Source organism: Acomys minous (assembly GCF_964271855.1).
Source record: "Acomys minous genome assembly, chromosome: 8".
NCBI lineage: Eukaryota > Metazoa > Chordata > Mammalia > Rodentia > Muridae > Acomys > Acomys minous.
Genome location: NC_140489.1, coordinates 44,228,887 through 44,253,364, shown reverse-complemented (window position 1 = coordinate 44,253,364; position 24,478 = coordinate 44,228,887). Strand labels below are relative to the sequence as shown.

The window sequence follows — 24,478 nt, the reverse complement described above, 5'->3', positions numbered from 1 at the left end:
GCAGTTTGCCTAGACATAGTGAAAAAAGGTGAATGCATAAAAATCTGTCAGCAGTTACGCATCAAAATATGCAATTATACACTTTATTATGTGATAACTCTATTTGAAAAATACATAAAATATTAAGCAATAGATATACTTTTATCAAAATTTAAATATCTTAATGTAAGCTACATTTATTTGACAAATAAGGAATATGAAATACAAACAGATACAAATGTGAAACAAAATGTAAAAATAAAAAGGTTAATAGTAAATGTTCCTTGCTGAAGATAAAAAAAAAAACAAAACACATTTATTCTCCAAAAAAGGTTTAACCAAAGCCAGGCCAACCAGTGATATAACAATATAATTTTCCAGATATTAGTCTTTCATTTTTCACTTTCTTAAAGACATACTAACATAATTAACAAAATTAGAATTTTACCATTGTTGTGTTTAGAAATAACATAAAATTTCTCTTCACTGATATGAATTCTTTTAAATTATTATCAGAATGCCTTTCTGTATTCTGCAATAAAGAAGCATAAATAAAATCCAGTGATTTCAAATCTTTAATGGATAAAGTATGAATTTTCCAAGTTATCATTAGAAGGTCTTCTGATAGTTTGTTTCATCAAAATAATTAAAGTACTACTGGACTAAAAATCAAATTCCAGGGAGAACTTGTCTTAATATTATTTTTAAAAATTAAGGGAAAAAGTATTAACATCTCTAAGATAAAAGAATTATCTGGTAGGGCTTAGAAAGTCAAAATCAAAATAAATAATGATTAGCTAATGTCACAAATAAAGATAAAATATTCAATATTTAAATAACTTCAAATAACTCAACTGTAGCAATCAATTACTACTTTAATTGACAAAAATATATCTTGCATTCAGTGATAATACAGATTTTAAAAAGTTATTATAGAGCATTAAATGGATCAAAAAATAATAATTCAAAAAAACATAAATTGTGTTTTATTTTGTGAGGATGAAAAATCTTTTGGGGAAGAGGAAGGCATTGTGTTTTGATCCTGTTCAAAAGAAAATGGAAAACTAAAGTCATCTTTTCCAGCTCCAAATGTGTGATTTGAAGAATCTGATGGAAAAGAAAATGTGAAGGCATCTTCTTCTGATTTCTCAAATAAGTTTCCTGAAGAACATAATATTAAAATGTCATTGTATTCATGTTATATAACACAATCTACTAGATTACAGTACGCTGCATATAATATACATATTTACATTGAATTGCTTACTTATTTGGCAAATATTTAAAGGTATTCTTCATACACATAAAGCATTGTCCTTAGTACTATGGAAAGGTATGCTCGAATATAAGCAATTTGAACTCAAGTGAATGAAGAACTCATATACATAACAGAAAGTACCGTAAAACACCTCAAATAAAGAGAATAGTGCATAGGCCCAGAAACAGATCTGCATAGGAAATACTGGGGTAACATAATCCATTCAATCTAGCAGGGGTGCTGAAAAATAACAAAGCCATATTAAGCAAGAGTTAGTGAGGATGAGCTTGCAAAGACTATTAAATGACTCATTATAGAATATAGACTTAAATATATAACAGGAAACCATTAAGTATCTTCAAGCACAGATATACTGTGACTTAGACTGCTGTATAAGGTTACTTTAGAAAACATGTACAGAATGGATAGAAAGGAGCATCTAGAAGTAGTGAAAATAAAAAGGGAAAAAACATATTATCTCAGGGTTACAGAGAAAATGTCCCTTCCCTATTACCACAGCAATGGGGACAGAAAGGGAAAATGCTGCATCTGAGATGCTACATTAAGTCAAACTTACCCAGATATTATTTATTTATAAAATAGCAGTATATAATATATACATTAACATTGAGTTACTTATTTATTTAGCAATCTGTGAAGAGAATTTTCCATAGTTTGGAAAGAAAATTTATAAATTAACTTGACTTGCAGATTTGCTTGTTGACTCCAAGGATTGGCATAGGAATATATCAACGTTCATTCATTATACATTATTTAAAACTGAAAGTAAAAATACTTTTCAGTATCTTTTAAAATATCAACTATTACTAAGCAGTTTAACATCTACAGCAAGACAAAGGCTTATTCAAAACAAGTGGCATAAAGCCTTTTTTCCATATACAGAACTAGTTACCTGTATATGGAAAAAAAAACACAAAAAAATTTCTTTGTGCCACTCTGAATTTTATATATTTTTAACATCCATTATTTCACTCTAAAGAAAGTGAGCCAACCAATAGTTGGACCCTGGCCAGCAGGATGAACTGATTAGCATATATTTGAGTTCTCCCAGTCCCCTTTTTTATTTTATTCATTACCAACTTCATTTCATAACCATAAGACTTAAACAGACAAATATATATATATACATATATATATACACACACATATATATATATTCAGGAAGAAATAAAACTTTGTATTTCCCTTTGCATAAATGAGGTTTTTTTTAACAGTTACTATGAAGTCTTCATAAAATTCCTAATCACTCTATAAACAAATGTATATCACTGTGTAAGACAGCGCTTTTGGTGCTCTGAGAAATTCAAAAGTAAATATAAAGCAAATCTTTATTCCCAAAGATTCAGAGGATGTTCTATATGTATTCATAAATGCTTACTGATATTATGTAGAATATAAACATTTTTTAAAAAAGAGGTTTACAAAAGCTGAGAGATTTTCTGGGAGTGGAGGTAGATGGTGGAAATAAAGGTTTGATGGAAGAGAAGTTAGTCTTCAAAGATAAAGGTGAAGTTGGATGTTGCTTGAAACAAGCAAGTAAAAAAGTCTGCGCATATTTGAGATGTACTGAAATGTTCAGTTTAACCAAGCACAGGTAATTTGTTCTTAAAAAGAGCTTCAAAGTTATACTGAACTTAAGTTGGAAAAGTAGGACGATGGTAAGCAACAGTCAATGAAAGCCACTTAGGTCTTTAACAATGGCAGATGATCTAGGTCAACATCATGCATAAAGAATACGAAACTGAGCTCTACAGGTAAGCTGAGAAGAAGAAAACATCAATAAGGATGTCACTGCAATATCCCATGATATGAGCTGGAAACATAATAATCTCACTAAAAATAGAGAAAATAGTATTTCCAAAAATTGATAAAGCTTGACAACTAGTCACATTTAATCACAACAACAGAGAAAAGCTAAAATTATCACTGTTACTCTGAATCATAACAAGCAGAATAACGGGGATACAATCAGGGGTATCAGAAGGATAGCTTTTATTTCAGATACACTGGGTTTTTAATGTCAAGAGATATCTTAGATATAAAAAGCTTATCACTATCCAGTCAGAAATAAAAGTCTAGGTTTAGACAAAGGTTTTACAACCATCAGTTTCCACTTAAATCATTTAAATTGACCCTTGGTTTTATATAGCATGTTCTCCATATAACAGTCCACAGTAATCCTTTAAAAACCCTGTCAGATAAATTCAGCCATTTGCTCAAAATGCTCCAGTGGCTTCTTATTTCACTTAGAAGAAAATCTAAGATTTTAATAGTTAAAAGGTCACACATGATTTGTTCCTTCTCACACTTCTGACTTATTTTATCTGCATTAAATTTCTCTCCACTTAAATTTCCTTTCTCTCCACTTAAATCATACAATTTACCTGATTTTCACTAAACATACAAGGCATGTTACCATGTAAGACCTTTTCACTCTTTTCCTAGGATACTTTTTCCATTAGCTATTACCTCCGTCTCCTCATGGTCTCTGTTCAAATGTGTTTCATTGATGTGTTCCCTAATGCCCTTGCAGCACAACAACCATTTTCCTAAAACAGGCATTTCCTAGTCTTCTTATTCTGCTTTGTTTTCCTTCTTAGTATTTCAGGGTTAACTCAAGTCAGATCCACATAGAAGGATGACTTAAGAGTTTTGCTTCTCATAATACAATTTTCTTAGATAATATGGGATCAAGGGTAAATACAGAATGTCGTGTCTCCCCACTGTGCTGTGTAAGAATACACCTGACTTACAGAAGCTATGAACTGGCATATAGATACTGAGCCTCATGACTAAAATGGGATAAATGACTGATGCGAAACTAATAGTACAGCTTTCATGTGTCAAGGTGACCTCTATGCACCATGTGTCTTGTCTATGGCAGCATGATATGTTCCAAATGAAATACATCCACATAAACAAATATTGATTGAATTAACTAATCAAAGAATAAAAGAAGAAAGGCTACTCAAGAGATAGTAGAAGATAATTTTTTAAAAAGATGGGATAGTTAATTATGTTAAATTATTAAAGAGCACTAAATATGATAACGAATACAAGATATCCACAATGTTTGATAATCGAGAAGTCAGTAATACTGAAGAAAGCAAGGGTTGGCAGAGTTGTGAAAGATGTTTCAGCGCTGAAAGAGTGAAGAAAAGGGAGAGAGGGCAGGAGGAAGGGAAAAGAGAACAGATCAGTTCTGACTCCTTTTTGTAGTCAGTGAGATTGCAGCACTATCTATTATGCTAGCAGGGTCTACAAGTAAATATTTTTAAATAAATTGAGTGCCTAAAAGCCAGTTAGAGATAAACCAAGTACCAGGAGGAAAGTTAACGTGTGTGTGTGTGTGTGTGTGTGTGTGTGTGTGTGTGTGTGTGTGTGTGTGTGTGTGTGTGTGTGTGTGTGTGTGTGTGTAGAAAACTTCAAATCACTTACCAATTTCTTGTTGTGATGAAGGAGGATTTAGATTTACTGCAGAGTAATGTTCATTAAACTGAAAAATAATTTCCATAACTATTACTTGTGAAATAAAAAAGAGCTTATATAGCATTTATATTTGACACCAGAGGCTTAACTTTCAGCATATATTATTAGAGTAGATATAACAGTAACTTTCTACATAGGATATTACAAGACTTAAAAATAAGCTCTGTCTTGGGGATTCAGTGGTAGAATCCTTGTTTAGCATACATGAGGTTCTAAGTTCACTCTCTAGTGAATTTAGTGAATCTTAATTCATTCAATGAATCTTAATAAACAGAAATTTACTTTAATATAATACAAACTGGTAATGGTGGTGCATGCCTTTAATCCCAGCACTTGGGAGGCAGAGGCAGGCAGATTTATTAGTTTAAGGCCACTCTGGTCTACACAGAACCAGTTTGAGGACAGTGAGGGCTACACAGAGAAACACTGTGCTTTTTGGTTTCAAAAAACCAAAACCAAATCAAAACAAACCAAAACAAAGCAAAAGTTTGGTTTAATGAACCAAAACATGGTATATCTTGTAATTATGCCATTAGCACTTGAAAACTTGCAGTTGTTGCATATGCTGTTCATCAAGGTCAATTATACCAAGGAGATTGCTTATATCATTCATATCTTACAGGACATATTTGTGTGTTGTCTAATTTTAACAACTGTTAAGAAAAGGGAACATAAAACCTCCATAGTTGGGTCTCTATTTATCCTCTTATGTAAAATTGATTAGTTAATTAGTTACTCAATTAACTCACTACTTTTTTCTTTTTCTTTTTCCGAGACAGAGTTTCTCTGTGTAGCCTTGGCTGTCCAAGACTTGCTTTGTAGACCAGGCTGGCTTCGAACTCACAGCGATCTACCTGCCTCTGCCTCCCGAGTGCTGAGATTAAAGGCGTGCGCCACCACCGCCCAGCTACTTTTATTTCTTGGAATTGAACCCAAAGCATTGTGAACACTAGGCAAGCACTGTATGCCTAAGCTCAATACATAGCTCTATGATACATGTTTTAAAGCTGTTGTTAGACATAAACTATATTTGTGAGTGTTGTAAGTTCCTTATGAGCTGGACTTTTAAATTTTTATAAATTATCTCTTATTTTTAACAATGTCTTTATCCTGAAGGGTATCCCCAAGTGATAATATAGCCATTGTGGCCTTCTTAGGCTTAGAATTTTCATGAAATATAATTTTACATTTTTAATTTTCAACTTATCATCAGCTTTATATTGAAATATGTGTCTCTTATAGATATCTTAAGTATTGGGTCTTTCCTTTTTTACTCATTTGGACAATATTTGCCTGTTAGTGGAGTATTTAACTCACTAATATTAACACACTTATTAAGAAGTTCATAATTTATGCTGTTTGTTTATGTTGTTCTTTTTTGATCTCTTAATCAATTTCTTCTTTATTATGCTCTTTTAATTACTTGTTTAGAATTTCATCCTACTATCAATTTTACTTTTGAGAATTTTCTTGATTAATCATGTTTGTCTTAGGAAAGATATTAATTAGGTAGTTTCCTTCCCCAACTCCCCACAATAATACAAAACAAAATAAAAAATAAACAACCTTCCAGGATTTGTTGTTGTTGTTTTTCATGATACGGTTTCTCTGTGTAGCCCTGGCTTCCTAGCATTTACTCTGGCCTCAAACTCAAGAGATTCATCTGCCTCTGCCTCACATGTGCTGGGACTAAAATTTTGTATCACCACCACCTGGTTATAACTTTTCAGGATTTTGAAAGTTGCACTGAAAAGAAATCTATCTTCATAATATTTTCTTCCTATGTAAATACTTCATGTATTTATGTTTTCAGTGATTCTTCAGTGGTTTTATAGTTTTCTTTATTCAAAATGTATGTGCTTCCTGCCAAAGTTATACATATTTAAGTACATGTTATTATTATAAAGAGAATTTAGTTCTTGTGGTCCATTTTTCATGTTTAGCACATTTACTTTAGAAATTACTTGCTTATAAAATAAATATATAAATAACAACAAAAGCTAAACATATTAAATACTATAAAATACTATAACACGAATAATGCCATACTTTCTATCAATAAATTCATATTTTTTCAATTTAATATACTGTAACAAAAACTTAAGCCACATAGAAGTTCTGGGTATAGTTACTTAAATGAGCAATAACAAGAAATACTTATATTTGCACTTAGTCAGTGATACTTTTGAAAATGTTTTGTATTTAAACTCATTTAATATTTATAAATTCTATGGCAGCCACTGTCATTATTTGTATTTACAGAGAAGGAAATTGAATTACTTTCACCAACTTCCATACACTCTAGATGTCTAAGTACTGAATAGGATTCTGTGTCTAGTTTTAACTATTTTACTTTGTTGTATACTTCTACTAAAACATGATTTAACATTGAGTTTAATTGCTAAATTAGAAGTAAAGAATTTATAATTATTTGAATCACTGAAAAGTAGAAATTCTTCAGGTCTTTTAACATTAACTAATGAAATGCTGCCATGTACATACATATAGCTGAAAAGACTAACCTACTTGGTAACATTATAAATTAAATAATATGTAGTTTATTTTTACATTCAAAATGTGTAACACATTAGTTATAAAACCAAATTAAATTTGATCTGCTTTTAACTACAGTTTAGATCATCCTAAGATCATCATAAGGTATTTGGGGGGGGGGTTGTTTTGTTTGTTTCATTTGATTTGATTTGGGTGCAGGAAATCAGGCTTAGACCTCATGTTTGGTAGGCAAACACTCTATCATCATGTGAGCCATATCCTAGCCAGAGATGCTTTCTTTTAAGATGTTGTTGTTTGTTTTTGTTTTTGTTTTAAGACAGGGTTTCTCTGTATAGCCTTAGCTGTCCTGGACTACCTTTGTAGACCAGGCTGGCTCTGAACTCACAGACACCCACCTGCCTCTGCCTCCCCTAGTACTGGGATTACAGGCGTGTGCCACCACATTGGGCTGGGCTTTAAGATACATTTTTATTTCTGTGTCTATGTATGTATGCAATGTATGTGCAGAAGCTCTTGGAGGCTAGAAGAGGCTGTTGGAAACCCAGAACAAGTTGTGAATCCCCTGACATTGGTGCTAGAAACTGAACTCAAGTCCTCTGAAGGGCAGCAGTGATCTTAACTGGTGAATTATCTCTCTGGTGTCAATATTTTCTTTTCTTTTAATAAATAAATATGATTCTGGGTCATCTGAAGTAAGAATGAAAATGTTGTAGGGAACTTTGCTATACTACCAATACTCAAAACTCTTTCCACACTGGAGGTGAAACCCATGCCTCAAGGACATCAGGCAAGCACCACCTCACTGAGTTACATACATAACATTTTTTTCTAAGTCATTTCTGTAAATATTCTGTCCTAAGAATATTTTGTACTAAAGAACTAAAAATGCCTAAAGCTCCAATGTACAATTTTTAGAAATAAAATTTGGTTCTCACTTTACCTGATCCGATGAGATTTCTGAGTCAGATACAGAAGAGTCAAATAAATTTAGTCCAGGTGATGGAGAAGTGCAATTCATAAGAAATGAAAATCCAGAAGAATCCTTTTGCTTCTGTCCTTCAGGTACTATATTTTTAGTTCTGTTACAGAAAGATTTAAAAATTATCAAAATTTTATAAATGCATTAATAAACAATGTAGACTGGGAAGCACGAAAACCAATGGCATACAGGTAGGAATTTTTAAAGAACGGTTGGAGGAGGTGGGCAATGGTGGTGCACGCCTGTAATCCTAGCACTCAGGCAGGCAGAGGCCGGCAGATCTCTATAAGTTCGAGGCTAGCCTGGTCTATGAAATGAGTCCAAGACAGCCAGGGCTACACAGAGAAACCCTGTCTCAAAAAACAAACAAAAGAAAACAGAAAGGAAGGAAGGAAGAGAGAAAGGTTGGAGGTAGATATTAAAGTGACAAAGTTATGGAGAAAGGATGGTTTGAGTAAAGAATATAAAAATCAATTGGGAATAGTAATTGTGAATACTTACTAAGAATATGTTGTCAGGCACTATTCTAGGTGCTTACATAACTGTAATTTATTTCTCTCAATAGCCCATCAAAAATTGCTATTATTATCATTTTCATTTGCAGCAAATACTTTTGAAGTTTAGAAACAAAGTGATTTGCTTAAAAGAATAGCAAGTGCCATTGAAATGTAGATTTCTAAGCTCTAAATCTAAGCTTTCAATTCTGAAAGTCCTCAAGATCTTTAAAATTAGTCACAAAATATGTTTAATGAGAGGTCAGACATTACAAGTGATGGAAGAGAAGATGAACTATAAATGATCTGGAGTAAACAGATAACAGTATATAATATAGGGCCAGAGTGGTCTAAGTTTAAAATCCCAACTTTAAGCCAGGCAGTGGTGGCACACGACTTTAATCCCAGCACTTGGGAGGCAAAAGCAAGTGGATTTCTGAGTTAAGGCCAGTCTGGTCAACAGAGGAAGTTCCAGGACAGCCAGGGCAACACAGAGAAACTCTGTCTTGGAAAAAAACAAAACAAAGAAACAAATAAAAACAACTCAAGCTTAACACTAACTAGTTTTATCAACTATGGTTCTGTTTTCTCATCTATAAAATAAAAATGATAGTGTACCAAAGATTCATAAAGTCATTAATATAAAAGAAACATAAGCATAAAATGCCCAACAACTGCTTACAAACTGTTTTGTTTTGTTTGTTTTTCGAGACAGGGTTTCTCTGTGTAGCCTTGGCTGTCCAGGACTAACTTTGTAGACCAGCCTGGCCCCAAATTCACAGAGATCTGCCTGCCTCTGCCTTCCGAGTGCAGGGATTAAAGATGTACACAACCACTGCCAGGCCTATTTTGTTTGTTTGTTTTGTTTTTAAGGATGAAGTGTGGCTTAGGCCAGAGTGTATACTTATCATGAGTGAGGCCTTAGATTCATTCCCTAGCCCCACCAACCCATAGATAAATATAGCTATCTACTAATATTTAGTCTGACAATACTGCCACAGCTATCTCTATAATCATAAATGAATAACATATTTACAGATCATATTTTTTTTTTGGTTTTTTTTTTTTGAGACAGGGTCTCTCTGTAGCCTTGGCTGTCCTGGACTCACTTTGTTGACCAGGCTGGCCTCGAACTCACAGTGATCCGCCCGCCTCTGCCTCCCGAGTGCTGGGATTAAAGGCATGCGCCACCACGCCCGGCCTACAGATCATATTTTCATCCAGAGTTTTATCATATAACACAACATTAATTCAAAATTTTAGGATTTGATGGTAAGTTCTATTATGAATACATTTTGCTTGAGTTAATATATGACATTCATAAATAAAAACTTTTACTAGCAATTTAAAATATAGATGTAGGACACAGGTAGAAGATACCTGATGAAGTAAAATCTGATTTATGTCTTAGAGGAACTTAGAGTTAAGTGTTAAAGAACAGACTGAACTGAGCCCAAAGTTGAAATGAAGCACTACATTCTTGGCTGCAAACCCTAAATCAGTAGTTTTCAACATTGTATATTCATATTAGAGACATTTAGTCTTAAGAAAATGGGAATTCTTGCTTCATACACTACAAATATGGAAAACTGACTGCTGAAACATTACTCCATAAGTAGCTCACAATCATTATATGTGACAGTAGTTCTTAAATTTGACTTTTTTCTTTTTCTTTTTTCTTTTTTTCATGTTATTTTTTATTAATTTATTCTTGTTACATCTCAGTGGTTATCGCATCCCTTGTATCCTCCCATTCTTCCCTCCTTCCCATTTTCCCGTTACTCCCCTCTCCTATGACTGTGCCTGAGGGGGACTTCCTCCCCCTGTATATGCTCATAGGGTATCAAGTCTCTTCTTGGTAGCCTGCTATCCCTTCCTCTGAGTGCCACCAGGTCTCCCCCTCCAGGGGACATGGTCAAAGGTGAGGCACCAGAGTTCGTGTGAAAGTCAGACCCCACTCTCCACTCAACTGTGGAGAATGTTCTGTCCATTGGCTCGATCTGGGTAGGGGTTTAAAATTTGCCGCCTGCATTGTCCTTGGCTGGTGCCATAGTTTGAGCGGGACCCCGACTTTTTAATTTTTCTACATTTATCTTTTTAAAAACCTTGAACCTCCTTATTGTCATACTGAATAATCAGGATCTTTATCATCCTCACTTTAACAACATGAAACCCCAAACAAACAAAACAAAAAAACAGGGAGTAGAGTCTAGAACACTAACAACTGTACAAATGGGAAGATGGGACATAGTCTCTCCCTTGTTTTCTTGACTGAAATACTTATATACTAAACCATTTTCAATTTCTAATTAAGCATTTTACTATTCCTATACATTACTTATATTACTCAACATATAAATAATTTAATTAGAATTATTAATAAAAAACATACATTTCAAAGAAGGGGCTTTTAGGGAACTGTATTTTCTCCACGGATTCAGGTGTCTTCATAGGTTCGAGAGTTCTTAGAAATAAAGGAGTTTCAGGAGTCTGTGGAAAACTCTCAGTTCTTTCTTCTTCAACACTATTATTTTCTACTAACTTTCCAAAGTGTTCTATGTATATGGTCTACAAATGGAAAGTAACAGAAACATTTTAACAATGACTGTTACTTAAAAGAACATACATAAAATATATTAACTGTTATCACTTCACAGATAAGTAAAATTAGAACTGGTGAATATATATATGTGTGTATACATATATACATATATACATACATATACACATATATATCCACTTATTCTTCTCTTCCTCCCAGCTCCATCTCTTACCTCTACATGAAAAAAATTAAACGATAACCAAAAATGCTGAAATTGAAATAAAATATCAAGGAATGATTTTTCTTTTAAAAATTTCATATTCTACTCTGATAACTCCTTGTAAAGAAAGTTTATTTTTAAGCAATTTTGTTTATTGCTTTATGCTATAATCTGGGTCTCTGTTACAGGCTAACTCCCAGCGTGGCATTACTCGGAGGTAGTGAAAAGTTTAGAAGGTAGGGTATGTTAGTTCTTTAGATCATAGTGGGTGGCATGTTTTGGAGGGGAATGTGGGATCGCTCTTCTTTAAAAAAAAATGCTGGCCATAGATGAGGTGTCTGATTCCATTATGAACTTCTGCCATGATATATTGGCCCAAAGTAATGGGAGCAACTATTCATAAACGCTCAGACTTTGAACTGTAATAAATCTTTCTTCTTAAGTTATCTCACTTTGAAGTGAATAGTAACAATTGCCTACTCTGTGTTTGCATTTTTTTTGCCATTATAACTTTATACTACTTTATCTCTAAAGATTGAGAGCCAGAATACTAAATTTTACTTTATTTCACTTATTACACACACACACACATACAGAGGGGGGGGAGAGATTTATCATATATGATTATGCCAAATCCTATTACAAAAACAATTTGGGTCTGTGTAAAAACCTATACTGTGCTGATTACCTGTTATTTCCTTTACAGTAGAATAGTGCTTAGTCATTTCTCATTTTAGCCCTTGTTATCTTAGTCTACATCTGTTCATTAAAGCTTTCCACTATACCAAATAATCAAGATACTGCCATATCTTCCAGTCTTGACTTGCCAAGGCAAATCATTCAATCTTGCAAAACAAATTTATTTTCCTCAATCGTGAATTGATTTCAATCTTAATATGTGTCATCACGTATGAGTGACAACTTTTGGTATATGTTCATATGAGCTTTTGTGGATTCTTCTTTTAATCTGAAAAATAAAATTTCTAACTTCCTTGAACCTGACTTCCAAGCTAACAACTTCTTATGTAAGTAATCTTCAATGTAATAAATCTAAGATTTAAATGGACACAAAGTACTTTTAAAATTAGGATGTTCTGCTTAGAAACTGAGAACCTACATTTGACTTACCTGTGGAGTACATTTTGAGTCTCTTAGCTGTCTTGCTGTCTCTTTATCTCCACACTCAGCATCTATTTGTTACATAAGATTTAACAGGTTCATGATTATTTCATTTGTGTGATCTCATTATGAAATTAAACAATTTGCTTTAGCTGTGTAGTAAATGTCTATTTTAAAGTGGCAACGTCGGGCTGGAGAGGTGGCTCAGAGGTTAAGAGCACTGGCTGCTCTTCCAAAGGTCCTGAATTCAATTTCCAGCAACACATGGTGGCTCACAACCATCTATAATGAGATCTGGTGCCCTCTTCTGGCCTGCAGGTGTACATGCAGGCAGAGCACTGTACACATAATAAATAAATACATCTGTTTTAAAAAATGGCAAGGTCATATGGTTTTGCCCAATACATATATATAAGAGCACAAAATGTAATAGTTAACAGTTTAACAAAAAGACATCACCCAGGTAAAGAAACATCATAAACACTCCAAAAGTTCCCACTTCCCATGGCCTCTTCCTCAAAGGTAATCCCTATCCTGACTTCAGTAACAATTCCCTAGTATGTTTTATCACCTAAATATCTTTCTTTTCTGTGTTAAGATGTCATGCTAAGAGTATATATACATATTATATCTCCCTTCTTGTTTAGCATATGTTTGTGTGACTCCTTCATATCATTGCATATAAACAGTTTTCTTATTACTTGTATAAATATTCCATATATCTACATTCTACAACAAATAGGCATTGGAAACCATGCAATGACATTTTTAGATATATTCTGTATTTGTATTTCTCTTGGTATATCTAAGGTGAACGTATGAGACACAGAGTATGTGTATCTCCCAGTATCAGGTGTCAACACTTTTCCAAAATGGCTGTACCAATTTTGGCTGAGATAACTAGCCATTGTAAAAATCATGAACTCTAAGAAAATTAGCTCTAACATCGGTGGTTTCAATATATCACTATATGTTGTACTATTACTTATTAATCAGTATTATTTTAGTTTTAATATTCAATATTATTTAATATTATTTATTAATTACTATTTATATCAGTAGCTTATGATAGCCCCTCTTGGTCAACACTCAGGAATATTAATATTAGTAGACTTTTTAGATTTGATAATCTGGTAGATGTGTAACCGTATCTTAGTGTAGCTTTACACTTCCATGATTTGCTAAGCATTATTTCATGCTCATCTGTCAGAAATGTTTCTTTTGAAGTGTCAATTCACATATTTTTCTTTTTCAAGTTTTAGTTTTTTTATCTTTCCATGTACATCTGTGTGCATATCCATGTGTATGTGAGCGTGTATGCACACATGCAGAAATCAGAGGTCAGTGCTGACAGTCAGTCATTGCCTTTCATCTTGCAGTGGCTATCTATGCCAGGCTAGCTGGGATGCAAATTTCCAGGGATTGTCCTGTTACCACTTTGCATGCCACCTCAGCACCGCTGAAGTTACAGACACACATTACTGTGTCCAGCTATATGTGAGTTTTAGAGATGTAAACTGAAGTCTTCACACTTGCATACTAAGTGCTTTAGCTACTAGGCTACCCCCAAGCCTCTACTCTGACATCTAATTGAGTTGTCTGCTTTTATCTGCCTGATTTGTAGAAGTTTTTTACACTTTTTGGAACTACTCTTTAGGAATTCTTATGTGTTACATACAAATATATTCTTTGGCTTTGTGACTCCTCCTCCTCCTCTTTTGTTTTTTTTTTGTTTTGTTTTGTTTTTTGTTTTTTTTTTTGAGACAGGGTTTCTCTGTGTAGCTTTAGCTGTCTTGGACTCTCTCTGTAGATCAGGCTGCCCTCCAACTCACAGGGATCCACCTGCCTCTGCCTCCCAAGTGCTGGGATTACAGGCGTGAGCCACCACACCCGGCCATTTTCTTCATTTTTAATTGTACCTTTTTTATATTTTTATTTTACATGTGTTTTGCCTGCATGCATGTCTGTCTACTGAATGTGTGCAGCACACAGAGGCCAGGAGAGGGTGTTGGACCCTCTAGAACTGGAGTTAAAGGTGGTTATAAGGGGCCATGTGGACATTGGAAATGAAATCCAGAATCTTTGCAAGAGCTCTTAATCTCTAAGATGCCTCTACAGCCTTCTTTTTTTTTTAACTGTATCTTTGGATAAACAAAATTTCTTGATTTTGATACAGCCAATCATCAATTTTTATTATATTTTAAATTAGTCTTTAAGAAATCTTAATCTTAGCAGCTGGAAAGATGGCTTAACAATTTGAGAGCATTACTCATACAGAGGACATTTGGTTCCCTGCATCCATTAAGAGAAGCTCACAACTGTTTGTAACTCTAACCTCAGGTGATCCAACACCTTACTCTGGCCTCTGTTGGAACCTGCACTCTTGCGCACATACCTATACTCTGACACACACACATATACATAATTCAAAATAAATCAAAAAGTAAATAAAGTCTTTAAAAATCAGAAATGCCTCTCTTGAAGTCACGATTGAATCTATTTTCTGAAAGCTTTGCACACTTTGCCTCTTACATTTAAATTACAGTTATTATTTTTACCACATATTAATTTCTTTGAATTATAGGTTTGAGATTGTTTAAAGTCTTTGTTTTTTCTAAAATAATTACATGCCTTCCTGAGTATGAAGCCTCATTACACATGCTAAATACAGAGCTCTTAACCTCTGTCCAGCTATATGTATTTCCCAACAACTCTATGTCAAGGGTGCATTGTTCTTAAGAGATTATCTATTCTTCCTTGTTTAATACGATCAGCTTAGTTTATGAAGAGGATTATAAACAGCTGGAGTAGATCACATACACAGGAAAGTCTTTTTTTTTTCTCTTAGAAGACAGCAAAGAGAGTATTCAGCTGTGTAGGATATGCATGTTGTTTCAGTTGAACCATATATGAGAAGTGGGAAGAATATGCTGATGAAATATAACTATTCTGAAAATGTATATATGTACAAATATTTTGAGATTTGTTTTTACCTATGTATATATATCTATGTGAATATATGCCATATATGTACCAGCCCAAGAAGCCAGAAGAGAGCAACAGATCTCCTGGAACTGGAGTTACAGGTGGCTGCACATTGTCCTTGTGGGCACCAGGAACTGAACTTGAGTGCTCTGGAAGAGTTGATGCACTCTTAACTGCTGAGTCGTCTCTCCAACCCCAAGTTACAAAATTGTTAGTTTCAGAATGACTCACTGTAAAATTTTAAAATAGTCAAAAGATGACTTCCATATAACATGATAGAGGGTATAATGTGACTCACTAGTAGGTTACCAAAATGTATCTATATAGTGGTGTATGATATACAAACAAATATTCATGTGTGTATGCTTATGTAACTACATATCCATGTACACATATCCACATATAGATATTTTGAAAAGATAAATATTTTCCATTGTTTGTCACAGTTCCAATATTTAGTTCATCTTGTGAAAATAAACTCATACATCTATCCTATGACCTTTCTACGATGTTCAGTCAGAGAATATAGTCAAGGTAGCAAAAATTAATATAAAAAACATAAAAGCCTTACTTATAGTTTCAAATAGAAAACAAAAAGATATTCAATGTGAGAAAATAGCTGAAATCCACTATATTTATTCAATGGAATACTATGCAGTCATTACAAATAAAATTATTGATATGAAAAATAACCTCATATTATTACTTTTTATTTGTAATGACTGTATATTGTTGAGTAGGAAGATGGGATATAAATTACATTTATTGTATAATTTAAATTTTGGGGGATAGAGAACAAAATATACATGTATACTAAAAGAAGACTAAGAGACTATGCACCAGTTTATATTATGTCAGTTATAGCTGGTTAGTGACACTTTGTTTCCTTCATATGTTTTTTATTTTACAAATTTCCTACAAGAAAATGTATTTATTTTATTTGCTGATAAAAATGTATTATTAAACCACATATGTCTATCCATTAGTAAGAACTGAAAACATTCAAATAATTTATTTAGTATAAAAACTGATAAAATTTATTATTTAGAAAAAAAATGAACAGCAAATACCTGTATATCCTTTTTCAGTCCATTGACTATAATTTGACTGGTTCAATCTAAAATGCAACAAATATAATTTTTATTACTTCAGGTCAATATTTACAAGTTATCTCAGAGATGAAAATGTTTCTCTGTTTGAGGGGTTGGCAGTGCTAGGAACTGAAAGCCGACATATATACTAGCACTGAATTATACCCCAACCCTTTGGACATTTTTTTTTATTTTAAAAATTACCTGAATTGCGTAAAACCTTGTGAACTTTTAACAGCTGGAACATTTGAACACTTTGTATTACTATCCATACCAGAGTCATTAAATATCTGAAAGAAATTAATTATACATTAGATTTCCCATATAAAATAATAATCACATATCATAGTTACACTGGGATCTCTAACTACACTAGCATTTTATTCTCATGCCACTATTATCAATATCTACAACTACATTCATGAGCTGAAATAGCTACATAGAAACATAAAGGTAACTATACTGAGAAACAAAAAGGGTTAGGATTCTTAAGTAATTTGATGTTTTGACAAGTATGGTAAGTATTTATGGTAGTTACACTTAGGGTAAACTTTAAAATTTTTAACTTAACCATATTCACTAATCAAATGAGTATTATCATTTTCTTTATTGATTACCTGATTTCTATGTTCTTTTTAAAAATATATGAGGTGATGTAAATACTCTGGAATCAGACAGTTATGATAGTTAAGCAACCTGTATGCTAAAAATCATCGAATGTACACTTTTAAATGGTAAATGTTGTAGCATGTGAAGTATGCCTCAAAAAAATACATTTTACTTTTTAAGGAAAAGGTGAGTGAGTGAATTTTTTGATAGCTGGTAGTCCGTCGAGGGTCCACTATGGTTCCTTTAAAATCTCTCTTGGGGGCCACAGATAGGGCTAAGCAGATAAAAGGTGCTGGTTGCCAAGCCTGATGACTTGAGTTTGATCCCTGGAACCCATGTGGTAAAAGGCTGAACTGACTCCTGAAAGTCATCCTCTGATGACACCTCCATGTGTGTCAAGGTGCATGCGTGTGTGCACACGTGCATGCACACACACACACAGTAAGTATCACACACATATATGGAACTGGAAAGATGGCTCAGCAGTTAAGAACGACCTGAGTTCAATTCCCAGCACCAACTTGGTGGCTCACATACCCACACTGTAGATCATACCGTTTGTAACTCCAGTTCTGAGGGGTTGGGTGCTAAAATGTTTAACTATCTATAAATGTAATGAATCATATTAAAATATTTTTCTAATTTTCAAAGATAATTGCATTTCTCAGAGGTCTATGGTGTGTGTGTGTGTGTGTGTGTGTGTGTGTGTGTGTGTGTGTGTGTGTGTGTGGTTTTAAACTCTTTAATGTTATAAAAAAAAAATCACTTAAGATGTTCATTAAAACTGTTGAATTCCTGGCCTGTACTGGTAGCCAAAATGAAATGTTCAATGGCATCTTGGACGTTTTAAAGGCTATTGACTTGATCATACCTCTTTTGTTGTTGTTCTATTTGTTATTATAATTTATTCACAGTACATCCTGATTGTACTCCTCTCTTATCTTCCTGTACCCACTCCCCCTCTGTCTTCTGCTATTCCACTCCCCTAGACCTCTGATTGGTGGGGTCCTCCTCCCCCACCGTCTGACCACAGCCTAGCAGGTCTCATCTGGATAGCCTGCATCCCTTCCTCTATGTTCCCACAGGGCCTCTCTGCCAAGGGCCACCAATCAAATCATGGGCACCAGAGCTCACGTCAGAGGCAGTCCTCCACTCTCCCCTCCCCTTCCCCATGTGGAGAATGAGCTATCCATCGGCTATATCTGAACAGGGGGTCTAGGTTCTCTGCTTGCAGTGTCCTTGGTTGGTGCATCAGTTTGTGCAGGCCCCTCTGGGTCCAGATGTGCCAGCCTTGGTGGTTTCCTGTGGAGCTCCTCATCGCCCCCTCTTCCATATAACTCAAAATGCTCCACCCAGAGTCCAGCTGTGAGACCCAGTATCTGTCCCAATCACCCACTGGGTGGAGTCTCTCAGAAGATATCTATGTTGGGCTAATATCCAATTATAAGCAAGTATATACCATGTGTGTCTGGGTCTGGGTTGCCTCACTCAGGATAAACCCACACATCTATAGACACTTGATTTTTGACAAAGAAGCCAAAACTATACAATGGAAAAAAGATAGCATCTTCAACAAATGGTGCTAGTCTAACTGGAGTTCCACATGTAGGAAAATGCAAATAGCTCCAAATTTACCACCCTGCACAAAACTAAAGTCCAAATGGATTAAAGACATCAAAATAAAACCAGATACACTAAATCTGTTAGAAGAAAAAGTGAGTGCCTATGATTTTTATGCTATTAATGTTATTCCACTAAATTCATTTTGCTAATTATTTAGGATTTTTACATCTAAGATCACACTTAACTGATTGTATAAATTTTTTCCCTATCCTTGTCTTTGCTATCTAACAGGTCCAAATAGCTTCCAATTTTTCTGTATTTTGGAATCTCTTAAGGAATTTTATGTAAGCCAGTGGTCCTCAATTAAGAATAATTTTGCGACACTGTCAAGAGAACAAAGCGGCAGCCTACAGACTGGGAAAAGATCTTCACCAACCTTTCATCTGACAAAGGTCTAATATCCAAAATATATAAAGAACTCAGGAAATTAAACACCACCAAACCAAATAACCCAATAGAGAAACGGGGCTCAGAACTAAACAGAGAATTCTCAACATAGGAATATCAAATGGCTGAGAAACACTTAAAGAAATGCTTGACCTCCTTAGTCATCAGAGAAATGCAAATCAAAACGACACTGAGATTCCATCTTACACCCATCAGAATGGCTAAGATCAATAACTCAACTGACACCACATGCTGGGGAGGATGTGGATTAAGAGGAACACTCCTTCATTGCTGGTGGGAATGCAAACTAGTAAAACCACTTTGGAAATCTATCTGGCGCTTTCTCAGAAAAATGGGAATAGGGCTTCCTCAAGACCCAGCTATTCCACTCCTTGGAATATACCCAGAAGATGCACTACCACACAACAGGGACATATGCTCAACCATGTTCATAGCTGCCTTATTCATAATAGCCAGAACATGGAAACAGCCTATGTGTCCCTCAGTAGAAGAATGGATAAAGAAACTGTGGTACATCTACACTATAGAATACTACTCAGCTATTAAAAACAAGGAATTCCCGAAATTTGTGGACAAATGGATTGAACTAGAAATTATCATAATGAGTGAGTTCACACAGAAGCAAAAAGAGCTAAATGGTATATACTCACTTATATCAAGACACTAGTCCAAGGGGTACGTCCCCATGAAAAACTGTACCTACCAGGAAAGTGGGTCAGAGGGGAGGACATCCTATTGAGACTTTAGATGTGAGAAGCCTGAGAGAATGAGTAAATAGAAGGATCCAGTGGGTCCTGGAAAACTACAGGTGGGTCTGGGCCCTGGGGTCCTCTGCAAACTATGGCAACAGCCAAGGAAAATATAGGCAGTAAACTTTGAACCCCTACCCAGACTAGTTGATGGACAGGACATTTTCCACCATTAAATGGAGAAGGAGATCTGACTTTCACACAAACTCTGGTGCCCCATATTTGACCATGTCCCTTGGATGGAGACGCCTGGTGGCACTCAGAGGAAGGATAATAGGTCACCAAGGAGAGACTCGATACCCTATGAGCATATATGGAGGAGCAGGTTCCCCTCAGTCACAGACATAGGGGAGGGGAGTAGGGGGGGGAAGCGGGAGGAAGGGAGGAATGGGAGGATACAAGGGATGGGCTAACAACTGAGATGTAATATGAATAAATTAATTTTAAAAAAGAATAATTTTGCTGTCAGAAAACATCTAAGAATGTACGGAGATATTTTTTATTGTCATTAACTTAGAAGTACGGTGTTACTGGCTTCTACACACATCAAAAAATGTCAGTAACATCTGGGAATAGTGGTACATGCCTTAATCCCAGCACCTGAGAGGCAGAGACAAATGGGTATGAGTTCAAGGCTAGCCGGGTCTACAGAGCAAGTTCTAGGATAGCCATGGCCACACAGAGAGATTCTCTTGAAAACACAAAAGCATGTCAGTAGCATCAAGGCTGAGCAGTCTTGGTGCAATCCTGAAAGCTCTGATGGAGCTCACTTGAGAACCTGAGTCTATATGCTGGGAGAGGAATAAGGGAGAAAGAGAACAAAAGCTACTAGACTAGAGATTGCTGTATACTTGTGTTTTTCTTTTATTTATTTTTCAGCCTATTTATAACTTAAATTTTCTTACAGAAATATCCTTCTTACATGAAATTTAGTGGTGAAGTTTTACATAGTAGTCGCTCAATATTCTAAAAAGAAAAGTATCTTCTACATTTAGGATGATCTTCTGCTTATCTAGAATATAAACACACTTATCTTTTGTCCCTTCTGTTCCAGGGGCGAAACGGTTACTTAAATTGCTGGAATTTTGTTGATATTTAAGGTACATTAGCTTTTGATCAGATTGAGCAACACAGTGTTGTTGTGTTAGTATCACTAATTTTTCTTCCTGTTTACTAATCTCTATTGTGTTAATTTTATTTTCATCAATTTTTAAGTAGAAATATTTGATAGTTAATATTTTTCACTTTCTAATGTTTGTTTTTAAATATATGTTTTTCTCTGAGAGTCAGTTTGCCAATATTTCACAGGTCTTATAGTATTTTGTTAAATTTTATAAATTCTATTTTGATTTCTTCTATAACTCCCAACTAATTTGGAAGTATGCAAATTTATTTTCCCTTGGCACCCTAGTATTCCCAGGAAAGGACTCTTTTTTTTTTTTTTTTTTAAATTTCTCCCTCAGATAGGGTCTTATTATGTAGTCCTGCTGACCTAGAGCTTGCTATGCATATCAGGCTGGCCTCAAACTCTCAGAAATCTGTTTGCCTCTGTTTCATGAGTGTTACAACTAATGACATGCACCACTTCAAACAGTGATAATGGCTCTTTTTGTTTGACTTTCATTGTAACAAACAAAGACAGTAAGTAATTCTTTAGAATTAGTTGAGATAAGTGGTGTGTGTGTGTGTGTGTGTGTGTGTGTGTGTGTGTGTGTGTGTTCATGCATGCCTATAACCCCAGCACTTATGAGGCAGAGGCAAGAGGAAATTGAGTTTGAGGCCAATCTGAACTATATCTCAAGATCCAGCCTCTCTATATCTATCTATCTATCTATCAATCGATCGATATTTATATTATATAATATATGTGTATATATGTACATTAATATATACATATATAAAGAGATAGATATAGATATCAATAGATAGATGATAGATAATAGAGATAAAAATAGATATAAGATAGAGTAGGTAGACATAGATATAGACATAGATAAAAAAGGGCTATGGAAAGGGCTGTTAGTAAGTACACTTGTTGGGCAAGCATAAGGACCTGAGTTTGAATTCCCAGCACCCACATAAAGGTTGGGCGTGAAAGGCAAGGACAGGCAGGTCCCAGGAGCTCCATGGCCAGATAGCTTATCTGAAATATCAAGCTTCAGGTTCAGTGAGAGGGTCTGTCTCAAGGGAATAAAGCAGAGAGATAAATAACCCACTGTTGTGGTGGCAGGCTTTATAGTTAGGAAAGACTATTACTTGCCTTTCTCCCTTGGCAGCTCTAACAAATAGGATCTTTGAATATTAAGAGAACTAATCTTTAGTGGGGAGACTTCCAGGTCAGATCCCAGCTCAATTCTTCTAAGTCCTGTTTGGAAATGTGTGGTGTCTTCAGCAATAGAGTGTTACATTCAAGTTCTGGGATTCAACCAAGAGCAACAGCAATAATCTATATTGCTGTGGGAGTCACATTTCTCTCTTTACAATTGTATGTGGTATTATGTTAGTGACAGAACTCCCTATGGAACAATGCTGTAGGTACAGCCTGTGCAATTGGTCCTGTAATTAATGAAGGGTTTAGCAGCTATTTCTCAAAACTTTTGATATACTAACTACTGGATGATATTTTTTAAAAAAATATTTTATATGATATTTAGTCACAAAAGGGAAGTTTATATTGAATGTGATATTGACACTCTTTTTTTTTTTAAACAGGTTTTCTCTGTGTAGCCCTGGCTGTTGTGGAACTCACTCTGTAGACCAGGCTGGCCTTGAACTTAGAGATTCACTTACTTCTGCCTCTCGACTGCTGGGATTAAAGGCATGCACCACCACCATCCAGCCACACTGAAAGTCTTATTAAATGTGTTAGACTCTGAGGTAACAGTAGTGGCTAACTTAACATGCATGTATATATACAGAGGCACACATGTAGCATAAGGCCACTGTGTAGTTTAAATTCTGATTTCCTGTCTAAATATTGTGTAAACTCTGCTCCCCCCCCCCACATGTCCATAAAGCAGCTTACAGCCAATCGATGAGCAGGGAAAGAGAATAGGGCTGGACTTCCTGCCAGCCAGGGGAGGAGGAGTTAGGGGACTGACAGGTCCAAGAAGATCAGGAAGAAGAAGCTGAAGCCTAGGAAAGCTACAAAATCCAAGTATCGGTGGGCTGTTTGCTGTGACTAAGACAGGATTCCATAGAAGGTTAAGAAAAGACTTAAACTGCTCAGATAGTGTTGTGAAGCTTATTTTTAAAACAAATATAAAAGAGTCTCAATTATTTGTTTGGTATCCAGGTTAAGAACTAAGCTAAGAAAAACAAACACTGTTTTATAAAAATGACTTCAACACACACACACACACCCTAGTGTTCTACCTACATTTATTATCTCATTTAATGTAAGCATTTATGCTGCAGAAATACGTACCTGTGAATCATTTTCTTTTTGTCTCAAGTCACTTCTGGCAAACTTTGACCCACTGACTGAACTTTCTTCTTTTTTATCTAAATTAATGCCAAAGACAAAACCAAATAAAATCTTAAACTCATTGCCTCATATATGCTAAGCTCACACTGTCCCACTGAGCTACACACTCAGCCCCAGTCCTCATTTCTCCAATATTTGATCATAATGTATACTTTAAAAATCAAGTTAATAAGCGTATTTAACTTAAAATATGAAATTATTTCAAACCTTTTAATTCACTATATACTAGTTTTTACATAATTATGAATGTGTAATGACAAAATGGCCAAATGAAAAATCTACTGTCTTAAATTTGATTACTAAAAAAGGCAGAGTAGTGATATTAATGAAGAAAAATTAAAAGAGTGTAGTCAAAATATACAATGTGATTAATCTAATTTGCAGACTCTTGAATGAATTCTGACTGAAACTTTCAATGGCCAGAACTATAAATACAACAGCTATCCCTTTAATAGAGAGCTAGTCATCCTTGTCTGCTGTCTGTGCTACCAGACTAGAATACTTTTTTTAAAAAGATTTATTTATTAATTATTATGAATACAGTGCTCTGTCTGCATGTACACCCGCAGGCCAGAAGAGGGCATCAGATCTCAGAGATGGTTGTGAGCCATCATGTGGTTGCTGGGAATTGAACTCAGGACCTCTAGAGGAGCAGTCAATGCCCTTAACCTCTGAGCCATCTCTCCAGGCCCCTAAAATACTTTAAAATGATGTAACACATGATTTCCTCAAAAAGGAAAACAAAACAAAGATGGGTGTACAAGTTACACCCTGCTTGCTCTTAGGAAGAGTTAAAGCGGTACTTTCCCACGTCTACAGGTCTTCCGTATTGTTTGTCCTTGCTTATACCACAGGATAACTAAAATTACTTTTTATTTCCTCTCTGTCAAGAAAAAATGAGGGTTCTGAAT

At 34.8% G+C, this 24,478-nt stretch overlaps 1 protein-coding gene across 4 annotated transcripts in view; it reads right to left on the bottom strand.

Annotated features, from left to right (window-relative positions):
• Positions 1–215: 215 nt before the first annotated feature.
• The window catches only part of LOC311603926 (protein SIX6OS1), a 38,117-nt gene continuing 13,854 nt past the window's right edge, over positions 216–24,478 (bottom strand). For all 4 annotated transcript variants that reach the window (XM_084793214.1, XM_084793216.1, XM_084793215.1 and 1 more), the window contains exons 11-18: positions 23,508–23,584; positions 16,896–16,981; positions 16,671–16,717; positions 12,625–12,686; positions 11,127–11,302; positions 8,202–8,340; positions 4,697–4,754; positions 216–1,140 (exon numbers count right to left, since the gene is read on the bottom strand). In XM_084793214.1, the coding sequence (XP_084649340.1) occupies positions 944–1,140; positions 4,697–4,754; positions 8,202–8,340; positions 11,127–11,302; positions 12,625–12,686; positions 16,671–16,717; positions 16,896–16,981; positions 23,508–23,584 (842 nt within the window). In that variant the 3' untranslated portion in view covers positions 216–943. The remainder of the gene's footprint in view (positions 1,141–4,696; positions 4,755–8,201; positions 8,341–11,126; positions 11,303–12,624; positions 12,687–16,670; positions 16,718–16,895; positions 16,982–23,507; positions 23,585–24,478) is intronic.